This window comes from Drosophila busckii, chromosome 2R (genome assembly GCF_011750605.1).
Source record: "Drosophila busckii strain San Diego stock center, stock number 13000-0081.31 chromosome 2R, ASM1175060v1, whole genome shotgun sequence".
Classification (NCBI taxonomy): domain Eukaryota; kingdom Metazoa; phylum Arthropoda; class Insecta; order Diptera; family Drosophilidae; genus Drosophila; species Drosophila busckii.
The window spans coordinates 11,151,029-11,166,313 of NC_046605.1; the positions used below are offsets into that span (position 1 = coordinate 11,151,029).

Here is a 15,285-nt window from a genome sequence, read left to right on the forward strand (position 1 = left end):
AATGCCTATAGCAGCGCTAAGGTAATCGCCTTAGTTGCAGTTGGGTAACATATTTTGAACTCGCACTCATCCGCTGACTTGCTCACTCGCTCTCTCTCTCTCTCGCTGCGAACTTCGTAATGTGGCCTAGACAGAAAACTTTTTCGTTCACGTCGGTCAGTCGTCAGTTTTTCTTCAGTGGCTCCGCGTTTCGCATTTTGTTGTGCGGGCTGCGCTACTGCTACTCCGCAGCAGAAGAAAAACAACACATACATACACACAACTGAAAAACTTGGTTTAACAAATACATAGAAAAAAAAAATTCAATTTTATTGCTATTTCTTACGCGCGCTTTTTACAATAAAAATAAAAATCGTGCAACTATCACTTAACTGTGTGTGTATACTGTGTACCAACAACATAATTTTGATGTGCAAAGAAGAAAAGAATAATTTAAAACATAACCAACCACGACGACTATGTGCTGCCTGTGATTCTATTTCGGTGTGTATACTATTATTCTATAAAAACAAGCAACTAAAATGCAATGGACATAAATATGTATTTGGTTTTGGTGTAGACTTAGAACTGTACTTTCTAATTTGTGCGATTAATTGTCGTTGTCTCTTTTTCGCTGCGAGTCTTTTTGCATACAAAATCAATATTTTCAATGTATTTAGCTCGTTATGAGCGTGTGTATGTGTGTGTGCTTAAGAGAGCAGCTCAACTTTCATATCGATTTTCCCATGCGTTTTTGTGAAAGCTTTTGCTTGCAGTGCTGCATTTTAAAGCTTTGCACACACACACACACATCTGTATGCAAGTACGTGTGGGTATGTATTCGAAGTAATGAGCGAATTTTCATTAATTTCATGAACACACACACACGCATATGCAAATGAGGTCAAGTGTCGCTGTGAAAAATTTTACATTCCATTTGTATGCAGTTTGCTATTGAGTTCTGTGGATGTGTGCGGGAGAGTGAATGCGACAACTGCTCGTTACATAAGCTTTTTTTCTAATTGGCAAATACATGCATACAAACATATGCATACAAGCAAATTGTATACGTATACAAAGCTTTGTTCGCATTGTTATTAAATGTAAATTAACTTAAATTTGAGTTACATTTATTTGGGGGAATAAAAAGCACGTTGTCAAAAAATATAGAGCTCTATATGTGGCAGCCATCTTGATTTTCCCCCCTTATGGGTAGACAACAACAACAACAGCAGCACAAGTTATTTTTCAATGCTGTATATGTGTGGTGCTCTCAATTTACTCCCTCTCACTTTGACTTCGGGCTGCTGCTGCTGCTCTGACTTCGTTTGCTTTTCGCTTTATGTTTATACGCGTGAAATTTTCTCTCAGCACTTTTCACAATTTACTCAGCAACTTTGGCGCGCGCACGCTCTCTTTCTCTCTCTCTCTCGCTCTCACACTTTCGTAGCTTTTCGTTTGCTGACAAACCGAGCGACCGCCAACCGCCCGCCACATATTTTTTATTTCTACTTTGTGCTACAGTTCTTCTACTTCGTTGCGGCTCATGTGTATGTGTGTGTGCGTTGTGAGTGTGTGGGTACGTGCTCTACAGACACGTTTACATTTTCATTTTTCATATTTTCGGCCTGTTTTTGCTTTTGAGCACACATGCATATGTACTATGTACTTGGTACATATAGAAACTGCCACATACTTTGTCGCTTTTATAATCTTTCACTTTATCGCCATGTTCAATGCGACGTTGCCAAAGTTCACACACATACACACTTGTATTTTTAGCTTGAAATTTAAACTTTACTCTCGCAGCTTAAAAGTTTCATTTGTTTACATTCTACGCACATGTACTACAATAAATAACAAACAACACGCATAACAACAGGCCCAAAAAGCTTTTGCGCAACAAGTGCAAAAATAAAAAGCACAAAATATACAAAACCAAAACATATTGCAATGCTATTAAAAATGCCGTTAAAGTATTTTATTGTACGCGCATACACATTGTTTATTATTATTATTATTTTGATTTGTACTTCCACATTCTTCTTTGTCTGTCTGTCAACAAATTATAACCACCCACGCCTTCAACATAACGACCTTGCAATCTTTTGCTTTGCTTCGCTTACTTATTTTTACATTCTTTGTCTTGTACGTTCTTCAAATTATTTAACTGACCTACACATATTTTTGTCAGCTATTAATTCTATGCCCTACACTGCTTACTATTGTTATTTATAGTAAACAAAAAAATGAAGCAAACTGTATAAATTGTGCAAAAATAATATAAAAATAAATGCGAATAGGGGGGGTACACACACATCAGCTTTTGTCGGCCGTTATCGTTGATTGCTTTTTGCTGTGCCCTCAGTTTTTTTTTGTGAATTTTGTTTTTGCTAGTTTGCTTGTCTGTTGCTTGTTCAACATGGCTAAAAAGTTCGTTAACCTTTATTATTATTATTATTTTGTAGTTTGATTTATTTTCGCAATTTCACTTTCACAAGGCCTAGTTTAATAGTTGCTGAGAAACTCGCTTTGTTGAGTATAGCGATTAATCATTTCAAATTGTCAAGTTGCCTTTACTAAACGCCCTTAGCCATCAGCTGTCATGTAAAAACCTAAGGCACACCCATTAAAAAAAAGACTGCTCTGTCCTGCTTTTAAAATTACAACATAAAACTGGCAACCCAAAAGTTATTGAAATGAACATGGAGAGTGGGGGAGACAGACATCATCTTGAGGCACCAAATTGCTCCAGGGCACAGCCATCAAATCAAGTCTTTGCGCTAGATAAAAACATTTTGCGCACATTTTCTCTCCCGCACGCTACTCTTATGTGTGCTCTGTCTGTCTGTCTTCTTCGATTTCCAGTCTCCCTTCTACAAAGTTTTCAGTTGCCACTTTAAAGACACACAAAGTATACGCGCCATAAGCCCTTAACATTCACTTAAAATAGCTTATTTACATATAGAAGAAAAAAACAACATGAAAAAATGCAAACAAGTTTTCTTTAATGGCAAAAACCACATTTTTAAGAGGTGCGGAGAGTATACCAGCCAAGTTGTCAATCGAAATGTATTGTGTAAAATAAAAAGAAAATATCTGTTAAATCTATAGCTTAAAGAATATATTACAAAAAGCTATAGAAACATTTGAAAACCCCTTGCAGATTTAGAGTATTTATATTCGTATATATTTAGCCGCAACACAAAACGCCCACGTTGAAGCGATTTCTTTAGCTTCTTGGCGATTATTTCATTTTACTGTGAATACTGAGAGTTCTACACAGTTCTATCCCCACCTTCCCTGTTCCTGTTGTTGGTTTTGCTTTTTAGCTGCCAGAAATTAAATTATTGAAAGTCACTGCCAGGCCCTGACGCTGGCGGCGGCGACTGCGCGGCGTTTATTTTTACGTCGTAAATATACAAATGTTATGTTTGCCTGTCTGTTAATGCTTGAGTGTCTGTGTGTGTGTGCGACAAGATAAATTCCATTTTATGCAAATCTTGTGGGGGGAACTTTTAACTGTACGTTCCTTTTTCTTTTTTTTATTTAGCAAGAACACCTCTTTCTTTAATTTATTTTTATTTTTAACTTATTTCCATTTTAAATTTGTTTTTCAAGTCTACTCTTGACAATTTTTCTGCCCATTTGCGTTTTATATTTTTCTTTCAAACTGGTTTTTCAACCGCCCGCCCGCTCGTTCTGATTCTTCTTGCCCCGCTCATCTCTCTCATTCTTTTTTTCGAAATGGCACAGTTCTTGTATTTTTGCAAAACCGGTTTTTCATTTGACTTTTTCAAACAACAGCAGCCAAGAGAGCTCCCAAAAGAAAACGAATGAAAAAGATTCTGGATGTTTTTTAACATGCATTTTTTCGTCTGAGTTTTCTTACATTTGTCTCCCTCTCACACTAACTGGTTTCAGGATTCCCCATAAACCCTTGGGACCCCTGCGCTGTCGCGTGCACTTCCTGTGAAAATAAAAGGACTACACACGACAGTTGGCCGACGTAAATGTTGATCCCCCGTGCGTGTGTTGTATGCAGGAGAGGGTGGGGGATCGAACGCAGGGCGCACAATTAGGGGTTGTGCAGCAGCAACCCCCATGGAGCGTCGGGTATAACCAGTTTTTATTCAAGGAGGGTTGCTCTAACATGGCTGGGTCTGGGATCCTTTCGTATTGATATTAAACAAACTTATTTACCACGGCACACTTAATATGTTGGTTTTCGAATCCTTAATGCATTCTTAATCCTCTGCCGAGAGTGCCTATATTAAAACCAAGAGAGTTTTTCGCTAACCTTGCGCAAAAATTATTTCATGACGCAACGTTTGATAGTAGATCTCTCTACAAATATTTTCTGCAATACTATTAATATGATAACTGTGTATGTGGCTCGCCAAATTAAATGGTTTTAGAATCGATATGTTTTCAATCACCTACAAGAGTGCCTAAATTAAATATTAAGAGAGTTTTTCGCTAACCTTGCGCAAAATCATTTCATAACGCAACGTTTGATAGTAGATCTCTCAACAATTATTTTCTTATCACAGCAGGTTAGGGATAATATCATATTTTGTATACTTATGCGGCATGCCAAATATATTGGTTTTAGAATCTTTACGTTCTCAATCACTACAAGTGTGCCTATATTAAAATTAAGAGAGTTTTTCGCTAACCTTGTGTACAATTTATTCCATAACACAACGTTTGATAGTAGATCTCTCTACAATAACTTATATTACATTTTTTGCATTTGCCATTTAGCGTAATGGAATCAAATATCAATTCTCATTGCATTAGTGCTAGTGCTAAATTAAAACACAGTTGAGTTTTTCGCTAACAGCGTTCCGTATTATAGATTTTTGGACGTCGTTTGATAGTAGATCTCAACACAATAAATGTAAACATTTAAAAACCATCCAGTTAAAATATAAGAGTTTGTTACTTATTAATTAAATAATCATTGCGAACGATAGTTGTGCGACATTTTCTGCAATGGGGAAAAAGACTGTACTGTACTTTTGCGAAACGCACATAAACTTGCTTAGTAGCAGCAACACGAACAACAAGAACAAAGCCAATTTCAAGTTGCTGCCTGCCTGCGTAGGAAAAAAAGGATCCCATTTTTCGTTATAATCCTCCACCATCTGCGCAAAAATAAAACCTTGCATGTGCAAAGAGCGTGCGTCATACAACGAGAAAGAGCGAGAACGTGAGGGAGAGGGCGAAAAAGAGAGTGAGAGAGATCCTTTTTCACGCTGCATACAAAAACACGGACAGACGCCTCCCGTTTTTACCTACATGCTCTTGTGTGTGTCTGCCTATCTCTGTATGCGTGTGTGTCTGTGTGCAAACTATAATAATAACTAAATCCCCCTTTTGCGCTGTATGCGTAGGAAAAACCCTCGGCTTAAGGCAAGAGAACAAAAGCGTCATCAACGAAACGAACGTTCGTCTAGCCCAATGCATCATCAGCCTCGACGCCAGCAGCAGCAGCAGCAATTGTTGTTGTTGGGGTTAGAGAGTTGCTCTAACTACAAACAGATGAAGCCACTGCGCATGTCATGCTTTTATGTACAAGGACCACACATACAAACGCAGAAAGCCAACACGCACATACCTTAGTTACAAATGTAAATAATTAGAAGAAAAAACACTGATCCCTCCACAAAAAAATAAGCCGTATATAACGGTGCCCTTGTCCTATGTGGTTACTACTTTTCGCCCTGCTCTTCCTCTCTCTCTCTCTCTTTTCTTGTCTTCTTCTTCATGTCATGTGTTTTTCGCATGTATTTTTATATATTGATCGGCTGTTTCCTTTTTCACTTGTGAAAAAAGGGAGCCCGAAGCTAGCGTCGTTTCGCTGTTGTCACGTATTGCAAATCATGCCATCTCTGTTGCTCGCATTTGTGCAATGGCACACACACACACACACACACACACACAGACAGTTAGGTATGTTTTTCTATAGAACTTCTCTATGTTGCTGCTGCTTGTCGTTGTCGGGGGGCCATAAAAACGAACAAGCGAGCGTGCTGCAGCTGCCGCTGTTTGCCTTTCCCACCTCTTTAAATTTTTTATGTTGATGATTAAATTACGGCAGGAAACGGACGCACACAAAGCGAGCGACTACAGCGAGAACCCAAAAAATGCAACGGTGTGCCCCCTTTGCGTTTACAATTTCCATGCGATTTCGCCTCGCCGTCGTAGCTCGTCTTCTTTTTATAATTTTCGCTTCCATTTTGAAAATTGAAAATGTGCCCTGGCAGCATCACCAGACTCCAAAAAAAAAAACCTCTGCCACGTTTTCGCAGTATTGCTCACTCTCGCTCTCGCCTGATACTCTCACGGCGAATTGAAAATACTCGCATTATGTTTCCCGTCATACAGGGTGCGCTATCTCGAGCTGCGGTATAAAAATAACTTTGGAAAAAATGAACAAAAATTCATGGAAAATGTTTCATGTTTTATTTATTTAGATTAATCCTTTACAATTCATTTGAGTTAGTTTTTGAATACAATATCGATCAAATGGCCACCTTTGTTCTTGATGGTGCGAGCATTTTCCATGACACTTTGCTCTTGCGCATGTACACTTTGCTGTTCAGATAACCCCACAAAAAGAAGTTCGTCCCTTAGTCGATATCGCCACCTTTTGACACAACGCGTCCAGGGAATTTTCGCTGCAAAAACTCCATTGTATCGTTAGCTGTGTGACATGGGGCATCGTCCTGTTGAAACCAGAAGTTTTATAGACCCTTTCGACGCATCTCCGGGCACACAATGTGCCCCAGCATCCATCAATATCGCTTCCCGATGATAGTTGAGGCACATACAACCGCCCAAACTGTCACTCTCTCGTCGTGTAATGGATCCTCATGAATGACGTGAGGATTCTCAGTGATATGCACGCTGCGTTTCCACAATTGAACGCCCATTTTCGATAAAGAAATTCACTACTTCGGCAACTTGTTTTGGTGTTAAGTTATTCATGGCTCCAAATTGTACTGAGTTAACACAAGCCAATCGCTTCACAAACTTCAAAGCTATTCAGTGTTTCTATACCGAAGCTCGAGATGGCGCACCTTGTATATTACTCACTCTCGCTCACCGCTCTCGTTTTGTTTTCAACACGCCTGATACTCACACGGCGAATTCAAAATGCTCGCATTATGTTTCCCGTTATATTGTTTGCTTTGCTCTTGGCACGCTCACTGCCATAATAAAATGTGTATGTACCCGCGACTCCTTTTTGCCTGGCCTACCTGCTTTCAGTTCACCCGTCACTCTTCCTACCTAATTTAGCAATTTCATAACGTGCCCCCAAATGTGAGCCTCGCACACGCATACAAAAAAAATAAACGCTCGCTCTCTTTCTCCCTTTCTCTGTCTCCGCAACTTCAACTGCTGGGCAGCCATTTTAATACTGTGTGTGTGTGTGTGTGTGCGAGCGAGTGAGCATGCCAAAACGAACGCGCGTGGCAAGAGAGAGAGAGAGAGAGCACGCAATCGGTCGAATTCGTTCATTTCCCCTGCATTGAGAGCATCGTCACAGTTGAAGAGTACAGTTGAAGTCGGCACAGCAGCTCTCTTTGGTTACAACTCATACAATTGAGACGAACCTTTGAGTCGAACTCATACAATTGAGGCGAACACGGATCGAACGCTCTTTTATCGGCTTATTTTGCCTCTGCTTCATCGCTCGTCGTTACAGTTGCTTTCGTGCTCTTGCTTGGAGCTCTTGTTTGGTTTTTGCGTGTGCACGGCCAGATCGCGACGTGCGATTTTGCTGGCCAACTGAAATTACTTACATACATACATACAAAATCATAAAGCAGCCAGCATTTAACTAAAAGGAAAATTGTACTTGCGCATTAAGTAAGTTTCGCGTAGCATGGAGTATTAAATGAAAATATAATGTGAAAATTGTGAAATCTTTATTAATGTGCAGTTAGTTGAAAGAGCACACGCATACATTTGTATATGCATATGTTTGACAGTATATTTCTATGAGTTTGTGTGTGCGTCGCTTCTAATGAAATGTGTTCTATTTTTAAATGCACCATTAAAATATAAAAAAACAAAATACAACAACGCAGAAATATGTATTTGTGTCTGACGGCGATTGCTTCATACTTCAACTTTAAAATTATCAGAAAAATCATAAAACGTTGTTTGCCTATGTGTGTTTGTGTTGGTGTGTGTGCGCGCCTACTTGTGAAATTTTCCACAACGAAAACCCCAGAAGAAAAAAAAATTATAAACTCACACACAGTCAAACGCTCGAACGAGAAGTTTTATTCACGTACATATATATTTGTGTGTGTGTGCGCGTGTGTATGTGGCTGCAATATTGATGGCGGCGCGACGTCAGCGTCGGCTGCGAAACTTCCCCTCTTTATGTTGCCATGCTCTCTGCCTCTCGTTAGCCGAGCGTCGACGTCGTCGTAACGTCTCTCGCTTGTGTGTGTCGTCCATTTATCGTTTCCATCGATCTCCAACACTAGCAACTGTAACAACGCCACAAAATCCGTTAGCCGCCCAACATTTATGAGTGCAGGAGTGAGCAAGCAAGTGTGAGAGAGCGAGAGCGGGAGACAAAGCAAACGATTGTGTTTGCGAGCATATGAGGCGAAGTTAAACAAGAAACAGCAGCAAAAGTATTTGAAAGCAAGAAAGGGAAATACATTTTTTTTTTGCATTTGCAGTTGTGTGTTTGGGCGTCATAGATGGCGCTGCTGCTGTTGGGGAACAATTTAAATATGTATGTGTGTGTGTTGCTCAAACTGTGTAATTTGCATATGTGCATACACACGTATAAACAATATACAAAAAACAATAATAATCTTGCTGAGCGTGTGTTTGTGTGTGTGTGTAAAAGAGATAATAGCAGTTGATTGTTGTTGTAGCTGAAATAAAACATGAACTTGACCTTGAGGCGGTGCACACAGCGCGGCGTTAGAAACAAAAACATAAAAGCGAGTCGAAAATTAATTGCCATTTGTTATTTTATGCATTTTGCTTGTGTGTGTGTGTGACAAGTATACAATTTTTTAATGGCTTTTTGACTAATTTTTACACTTGCATATTCGCTATCTTCACAGTTTTTAAACTGACATAATCTACAAGCATTTTTGACAAGACAGCAAGGAGCAAGGAAAATTTTCGAAGACTACACTGCAACAAAAATTTTTGACGTTCGATTTAACGTAAGCTGCGTGAGAAAAACAAAAGTGCACCAGTCGGGGAACGCACGCAACTCCAAAGCGGTTTAGCCGCCGGCCACGTTGGCCCCATCTTCCCACTCCTCTCTCCCGTCGTTTTAAAGTGCATACAAGCCAAAATGGATGACGATCAACAGTTTTGTCTGCGCTGGAATAACCATCAGAGCACGCTAATTAGCGTCTTCGATACATTGCTAGAAAATGAGACACTAGTCGATTGCACGCTCGCCGCCGAGGGTAAATTTCTCAAGGCCCACAAGGTGGTGCTATCAGCATGCAGTCCCTATTTTGCTGTAAGTAAACAGAATTTGTAAATTCTTGAAGCATTGCTCATGTGCTCATGTTGTTACTCTCCTTTAGACTTTGCTGCAAGAACAGTACGACAAGCATCCGATATTTATACTCAAGGATGTCAAGTATCAGGAACTGCGCGCTATGATGGATTACATGTATCGCGGCGAGGTCAACATTTCGCAGGATCAGCTGGCCGCGCTATTGAAAGCCGCCGAATCGCTGCAGATCAAGGGTTTGTCCGATAATCGCAGCGGTGGCAGCAATGCAGCCCCCAAGCCGGACGCACATCATCGCGTCAAGCTGAGCGGCCAATATACGCTGGAGCAGACAAAGCGCGCCCGACATGCAACTGGCGGCGCCATGGATGCCGGCGATGTGTCTGGCTCACGTGAAGGTTCTTCCAGTCCGTCGCGTCGTCGTCGAAAAATTCGTCGCCGCAGCATGGAAAATGGTAAATACACAAAATTTTAAATTTCTCAAGCGTTTCCTATTAATCTTTGGATTTGTTTTTGCTGCAGATGTGCATGACAACTCGAATTCATCCGTACTGCAAGCCGCCGCCTCCAATCAGTCAATCCTCCAACAAGCAGGCGCTGGCCTCACCGCCGCCGCTTTGGTCAGCACTCAATTGGCCAGCGGCAGCAGCGCAGTGGCAGCGAACGCCGCTGCACTCGCCAGCGGCAGCAGCCAAGTATCGAACCAGCCATTGACCAGCAGCAGCAACGTTACCAAAAAGACTGAAAGCGCTAAACTAACATCGACAGGAGCTGCCCAAGGCGCCCAACAACAGCAGCAGCAGCAGCAAACTTCAACAACAACCACAAGCGATGCCATCAATACCGATAATGTACAACAACAACAGCAGCAGCAGGAGAATCAAGGCGCCGAAGGCGATGCTGATGATATGGATGTGGGTGTTGCAAGTGCCGCAGCTGTTGCTGCTGCACACACTGGTGTCGTCAAACAATTGGAAAAGTCGAATCATAAACAAAAGATCAAGGATAACAGCATACAAGCCACTGAAATGGTAATTGAGCCAAAGGCCGAATACGATGATGATGCGCACGATGAGAATGTTGAGGATTTGACTTTGGATGAGGAAGATATGACATTGGAGGAGCTGGACCAGGCGGCCGGCACCAGTCAGGGTGGCGAAGGATCTAGTCAAGGTAAATTTTAGCGCGCCAGCTTTTTGTAGTAAACATTTTTTTTTATGAATTTTCTATTATGTTTTTATAGCGTATGGAGCATGGCAACACGACAGATCTCAGGACGATCTTGGACTAATGGCCGCACAGGATGCTCAGCAACGGGATCCACAAGGTGAGTTTTTCATTGCATATTATATCAAAAGAGAAGTTAGTTTCCGAGCTATACTTACTATCTATATATATAATATCCATATACAAATGAAAAAGCAAAAAGAAAAAGTTTAGAAGTTTAGGCAAAGCAGAGCACGACGACCAGCTTAACTACAAAATGAATTCAAATGCAAATTAGTTTACGTAGAGCAGCAGCAAATAAAAATAAAACTTAATGCTATCAACACATAAACAAAATACACACAATACAATATTTGAATATACATATATTTTATTTTTGCAATTTAAATTTCTGAACACACAAAACATTTGCTAAAAATAGATTTTTCTTCTTCCAAGTCGTGCTCCGAAAAAAGCTCTTAAACGTTATATTGAGACAGTATATTTTTGTTAGGCAAAAGAAATAGTATAAAAAAAAAAACAAGCAACAAGAAAATTTTTCAACAAACATACTAAAACCAAAAGAAATTGCAAGCACAACAAAAACACAAATAGCCAAAAACTAGTTTTGCAGCTTGAAAATAATTAAAAAATTAATTGTTCGTCGTATATTTGACGGCGATAATCATTAAACTGGTTTTTGGCGTATTTTTGTTTTTGTTGTGCGCAGCAAACAAAGAAAAATTTATGAATCTACCAGAAAAAAAGAAGAAATAATTTGTGCAAGTTGAAAGTACTACTACCTCTGTTTATTAAACAATTTTTGATTTCATATATAATTTTTATTAATATAACTAACTTAACAAACAAATTTTAATTTACTTATGATTTCTTTTGCGAAACAAATATGAGAATTCTACACACACATAATTCGTATGACAACTAGCTATATAATTTTTTTGTATATTTCTACTTACAACATATATATTTTTTTAATACACACACAATCTCTCTCACAAATCAAAAAAAAAAAAAGAAGTACACACAAAAACAAAACATGCTACTACTACTACTTTATTCTCTATTCAAACAAAACAACAAACTACTATCTAAACTGCTTTTATACCCATCATCACCACTATATTATAATAATTAACGACTAACAATTAATATGCCATACAACATCAATTCTCATTTTGCTCATATATGAAATGTGTTATTTTTACGTATGATTTGTTTAATTATATTATGTATATATACACTTGATTATTGTAATTTTTTCTATACTTTTTTATGTAATTGGTGTTTTTTGTACCGCATTTGGTTCTCTAACAATTGTTTTATTTGCTTTAATTATAATTTTTCTAACAACTCTACACACGCAAACATAACTCTACACAAATACCGTTAGCTGCAAAGCTGCTCTCTTCAATTCAATTAGACACGCTGCAGTCAACTCAAACTGCACACACACATTCATATAAAAAACACACACACACACCTACATGCGCTAATAAACTTTTGTTTGTAAGCTTAAGTTTAGTATTTATATATATTATTATGTTGGCTTTGCTGCTAATTTTTCGTGTGTGTGTGCGTGAGTGTAGCCACATCATCCAGAACTCACTAATGTGTGTGTGTGTGTGTGTGTGTCAGTGTGTGTGTGTGCTTAGGCGTGCGCTCTCTTGTTATAATTCACTTGCAGCGTTGCTCTTTCTATTTCTCTTACACTCTCCCTACCCCACGAATTTGAGTCTACAGTTAGTTTGTTTCTAGTTTAGCTTCGTCGTCAGTCTTTCAATGTTTGTCATTTCTTTCTCACTTCAAGCAATTTTAACAAACTTTGTAATGTGCTAAGCATTATTATCTTTCTAGTTTATGTTTTATGCATTTATAACAAACATACTTCATGCAAATTCTATATGTCTTTGTTTCGTGTCCATGTTCATGCCATTTCAAAACACACACACACACTTACACGTAGACACACCCACACAACTGCCTTTCCACAAACGCGTGCTAATGTTTACACACTTTTAGTTGATTTTTTTCTACATATTTAAAAACTATAAAACAAAAAAAAATACGCATGCAGTTTTTTTTTAAATTGTAATTTTAGTCTTATGTATATTTATCTATATATCTTATATATATGCAATTTTTGCTTTATTTTGGTTGACGGGACTTTTTTTGTTTCATTTATTGACTTTGATTTGTGTTTATTCATTAATTTAATGCTAGTTATTAAGTTTCGTGTCGTCGAAGAGAAATGCGGCAAAGCTTTTTTGCCATAAACGCGTCGCGCTTAAGTTTTTCTCGTATGCCCCAAAGCAAGCGGCAAATTGCAGTTTCTCTTCACTTGATAGAGCGCAAAGCGTCGCTTGCAACGCGTTTTTATAAAACTTTAAAAAGTCAAGTGCAAAAGTGTTTGGAAGTCAACGAGCAGAGAGCTGAGCTGAGGCAGAGCAGAAGACGTCGCCGCCTAATGTCAAGTTAACGCCGCTGCAAGCAGAGTGAGCACGTAGCTATACCCCAGTTGGGGTTAGTGAGGTACAGTTGTTGCTTTAAATGCGTAGCTGGCACTTGACTAAGGGTACAACTCTACTTGGGTACGACGTGGGTTCTACGCTTTTGGGTTCTCAGGTAAGTATACTTCGCTTGACGGTATCGGTTGAGCGAAGTGCCGAAAAAAAATGAAAATGAAATAAATTATGATTTTAAGTTTCATTTTTTGGTTTAAATCCCAGTTAATTTCCCACTCCTACGCTATCACCAATACATTAAATCCTATGCCAGCCTACCCACTCATCAAAACACCAAAAAAAAACTCCCAAAAACAATTTACAGCGTTTTCAGGTAATGTAAGCAATGAGCCGCGAGCTTTTGTTCTATGTCCCCCAGGGTAAGCTATAAAAAAAAGAAAAATATACACAAAAAACTATAAAAATACATATGAATCATATATCACATTTATCTTACCTTACGCTGCATTATTCTTAAGTGTTGTATACCCATTAAGATACTTCTATATATATATATGTATTGTATATATATACACACATATTTTATGATTATTATAATTTATCTTAAATTTCAACTTGGTTTATTTTTGCATTACGCTCTCTCTTGTGGCCTTGAGTTTCTGTTTTTATCGTTAGTTCCTTCTTATTCTTTCCATGAAATTTGAAGCGATGCCAAACAAATTACTTACAGTATATATAATAAATTCCCAGACAGTACACCCAACAAACCCTCCAAACAAACTACACACAAACAAACAAAACAGAAAAACAAATTCGATTCGATTTCGTAATTGTGTTTGTTAAGCTTTTGTTTTAAATTACTTTCTTTTGACTAAAGCCATAAAATATAGCGTGATTAGTTATACATCGTTATGTGAAATTTCAAAAGTTCAAAACAAAAAAGTCCAGAATTTCTAGTCTCGAGTCGGACGAAGTGCGTCATTTGCTGCGCTCGCTCGCTGGTCAAACCACTTGGCTCCAAAGCTTGTTTTTACATAATTTTTTTTTAAGTATCCGCATTAAAAGCGAATCTCCCCTATTCTAACGTCCCGTTGCGCCGGAAGTGCCCCCATATTTCTCTCTTGCGCTCTTTCTTTTCTGCTGCCTTAATCAGCGACCATAAAAAATGACAACTGGAAACTGAAATTTCGAGTCCAAGTTCAAGGTCGTGCATAGAATTTTTCTCTAACTCAGCAATTGTTGCTGTTTTGTTTTTTTTTTCTTGATTACTTTGCTTTATTTCTATAAATTGCAAACATTACTCAGCTTGCTGTACAGCATTAAATTCTTTGCAATCTTTTTTGCTATATAATTTGCAAATGACGCTAGCAAAAAATGATGTGTTTTTTTTTTGTTGTTGTTTCATTTCTTAGTTGCAATAACCAGTTTTTGGTTTATTGGTATTTCCCAAATTCATTAGCAGCATTGTCTAATAGCAGAGCTAAAATAGCAGCAGTTATACTTGTTTGTTTTTAAACTACGTTGACGCAATTTTGAGCTTGGCTGCCAAAAGAAATTTGACTATTTTGCTTTTGTAGAGTGGCCCCAAAAGCTATTTGCATGGCCTTGACCCACTTTGAGAAGTGTGTGGGGTTCCTACTGTTGTGGCCCATAAGAAAGCACAAGTATCAAATGCTTTTTTTTTTATAGGTTACAACAACATTAAAAGCTTTGTTGATAACTGTACACAGACACGAACACGCACATACACATGCAAACACTAAGCTTTGGCATCAAAAAGTGCAATGTAACTGTAACTGTGTATGTGTGTGTGTGTTGATATGTCATAAAAAAATACAATTAAGTGAACTTTGTAGTTGGTTGCTAACAATACAAAATGGTTGGTTGCTAAAATATTTTAAAAACGTAGTACAAAAACCCCCAAAAAACAACAAAATATTTATAAACTTTGTAGTTTGGTTGATTGATTTTTTTTCACAAGCTGTGGGCTTAACTCTGCTTTCAAACTTAAACTTGCAAATTATTTAAAAAATATATATGTTTATTAAAGCGTCAAAGAGCTTTTTTCAATATAAAAAATATAAACTTCCTAACGAAGTT

At 38.4% G+C, this 15,285-nt stretch overlaps 1 protein-coding gene across 22 annotated transcripts in view; it reads left to right on the top strand.

The window, feature by feature from the left end:
* Nucleotides 1-15,285, top strand: part of LOC108596018 (longitudinals lacking protein, isoforms N/O/W/X/Y) — a 59,637-nt gene that overhangs the window by 1,217 nt on the left and 43,135 nt on the right. For 10 of the 22 annotated variants that reach the window (XM_017981356.2, XM_017981358.2, XM_017981363.1 and 7 more), the window contains exons 1-5: nucleotides 160-483; nucleotides 9,087-9,499; nucleotides 9,567-9,951; nucleotides 10,019-10,669; nucleotides 10,740-10,823. In XM_017981356.2, the coding sequence (XP_017836845.1) occupies nucleotides 9,326-9,499; nucleotides 9,567-9,951; nucleotides 10,019-10,669; nucleotides 10,740-10,823 (1,294 nt within the window). In that variant the 5' untranslated portion in view covers nucleotides 160-483; nucleotides 9,087-9,325. Of the gene's footprint in view, nucleotides 1-159; nucleotides 484-7,706; nucleotides 7,861-9,086; nucleotides 9,500-9,566; nucleotides 9,952-10,018; nucleotides 10,670-10,739; nucleotides 10,824-15,285 lie in introns of those variants that run through there. The other 12 variants (XM_017981366.2, XM_017981368.2, XM_017981367.2 and 9 more) reach the window with 5 other exon arrangements.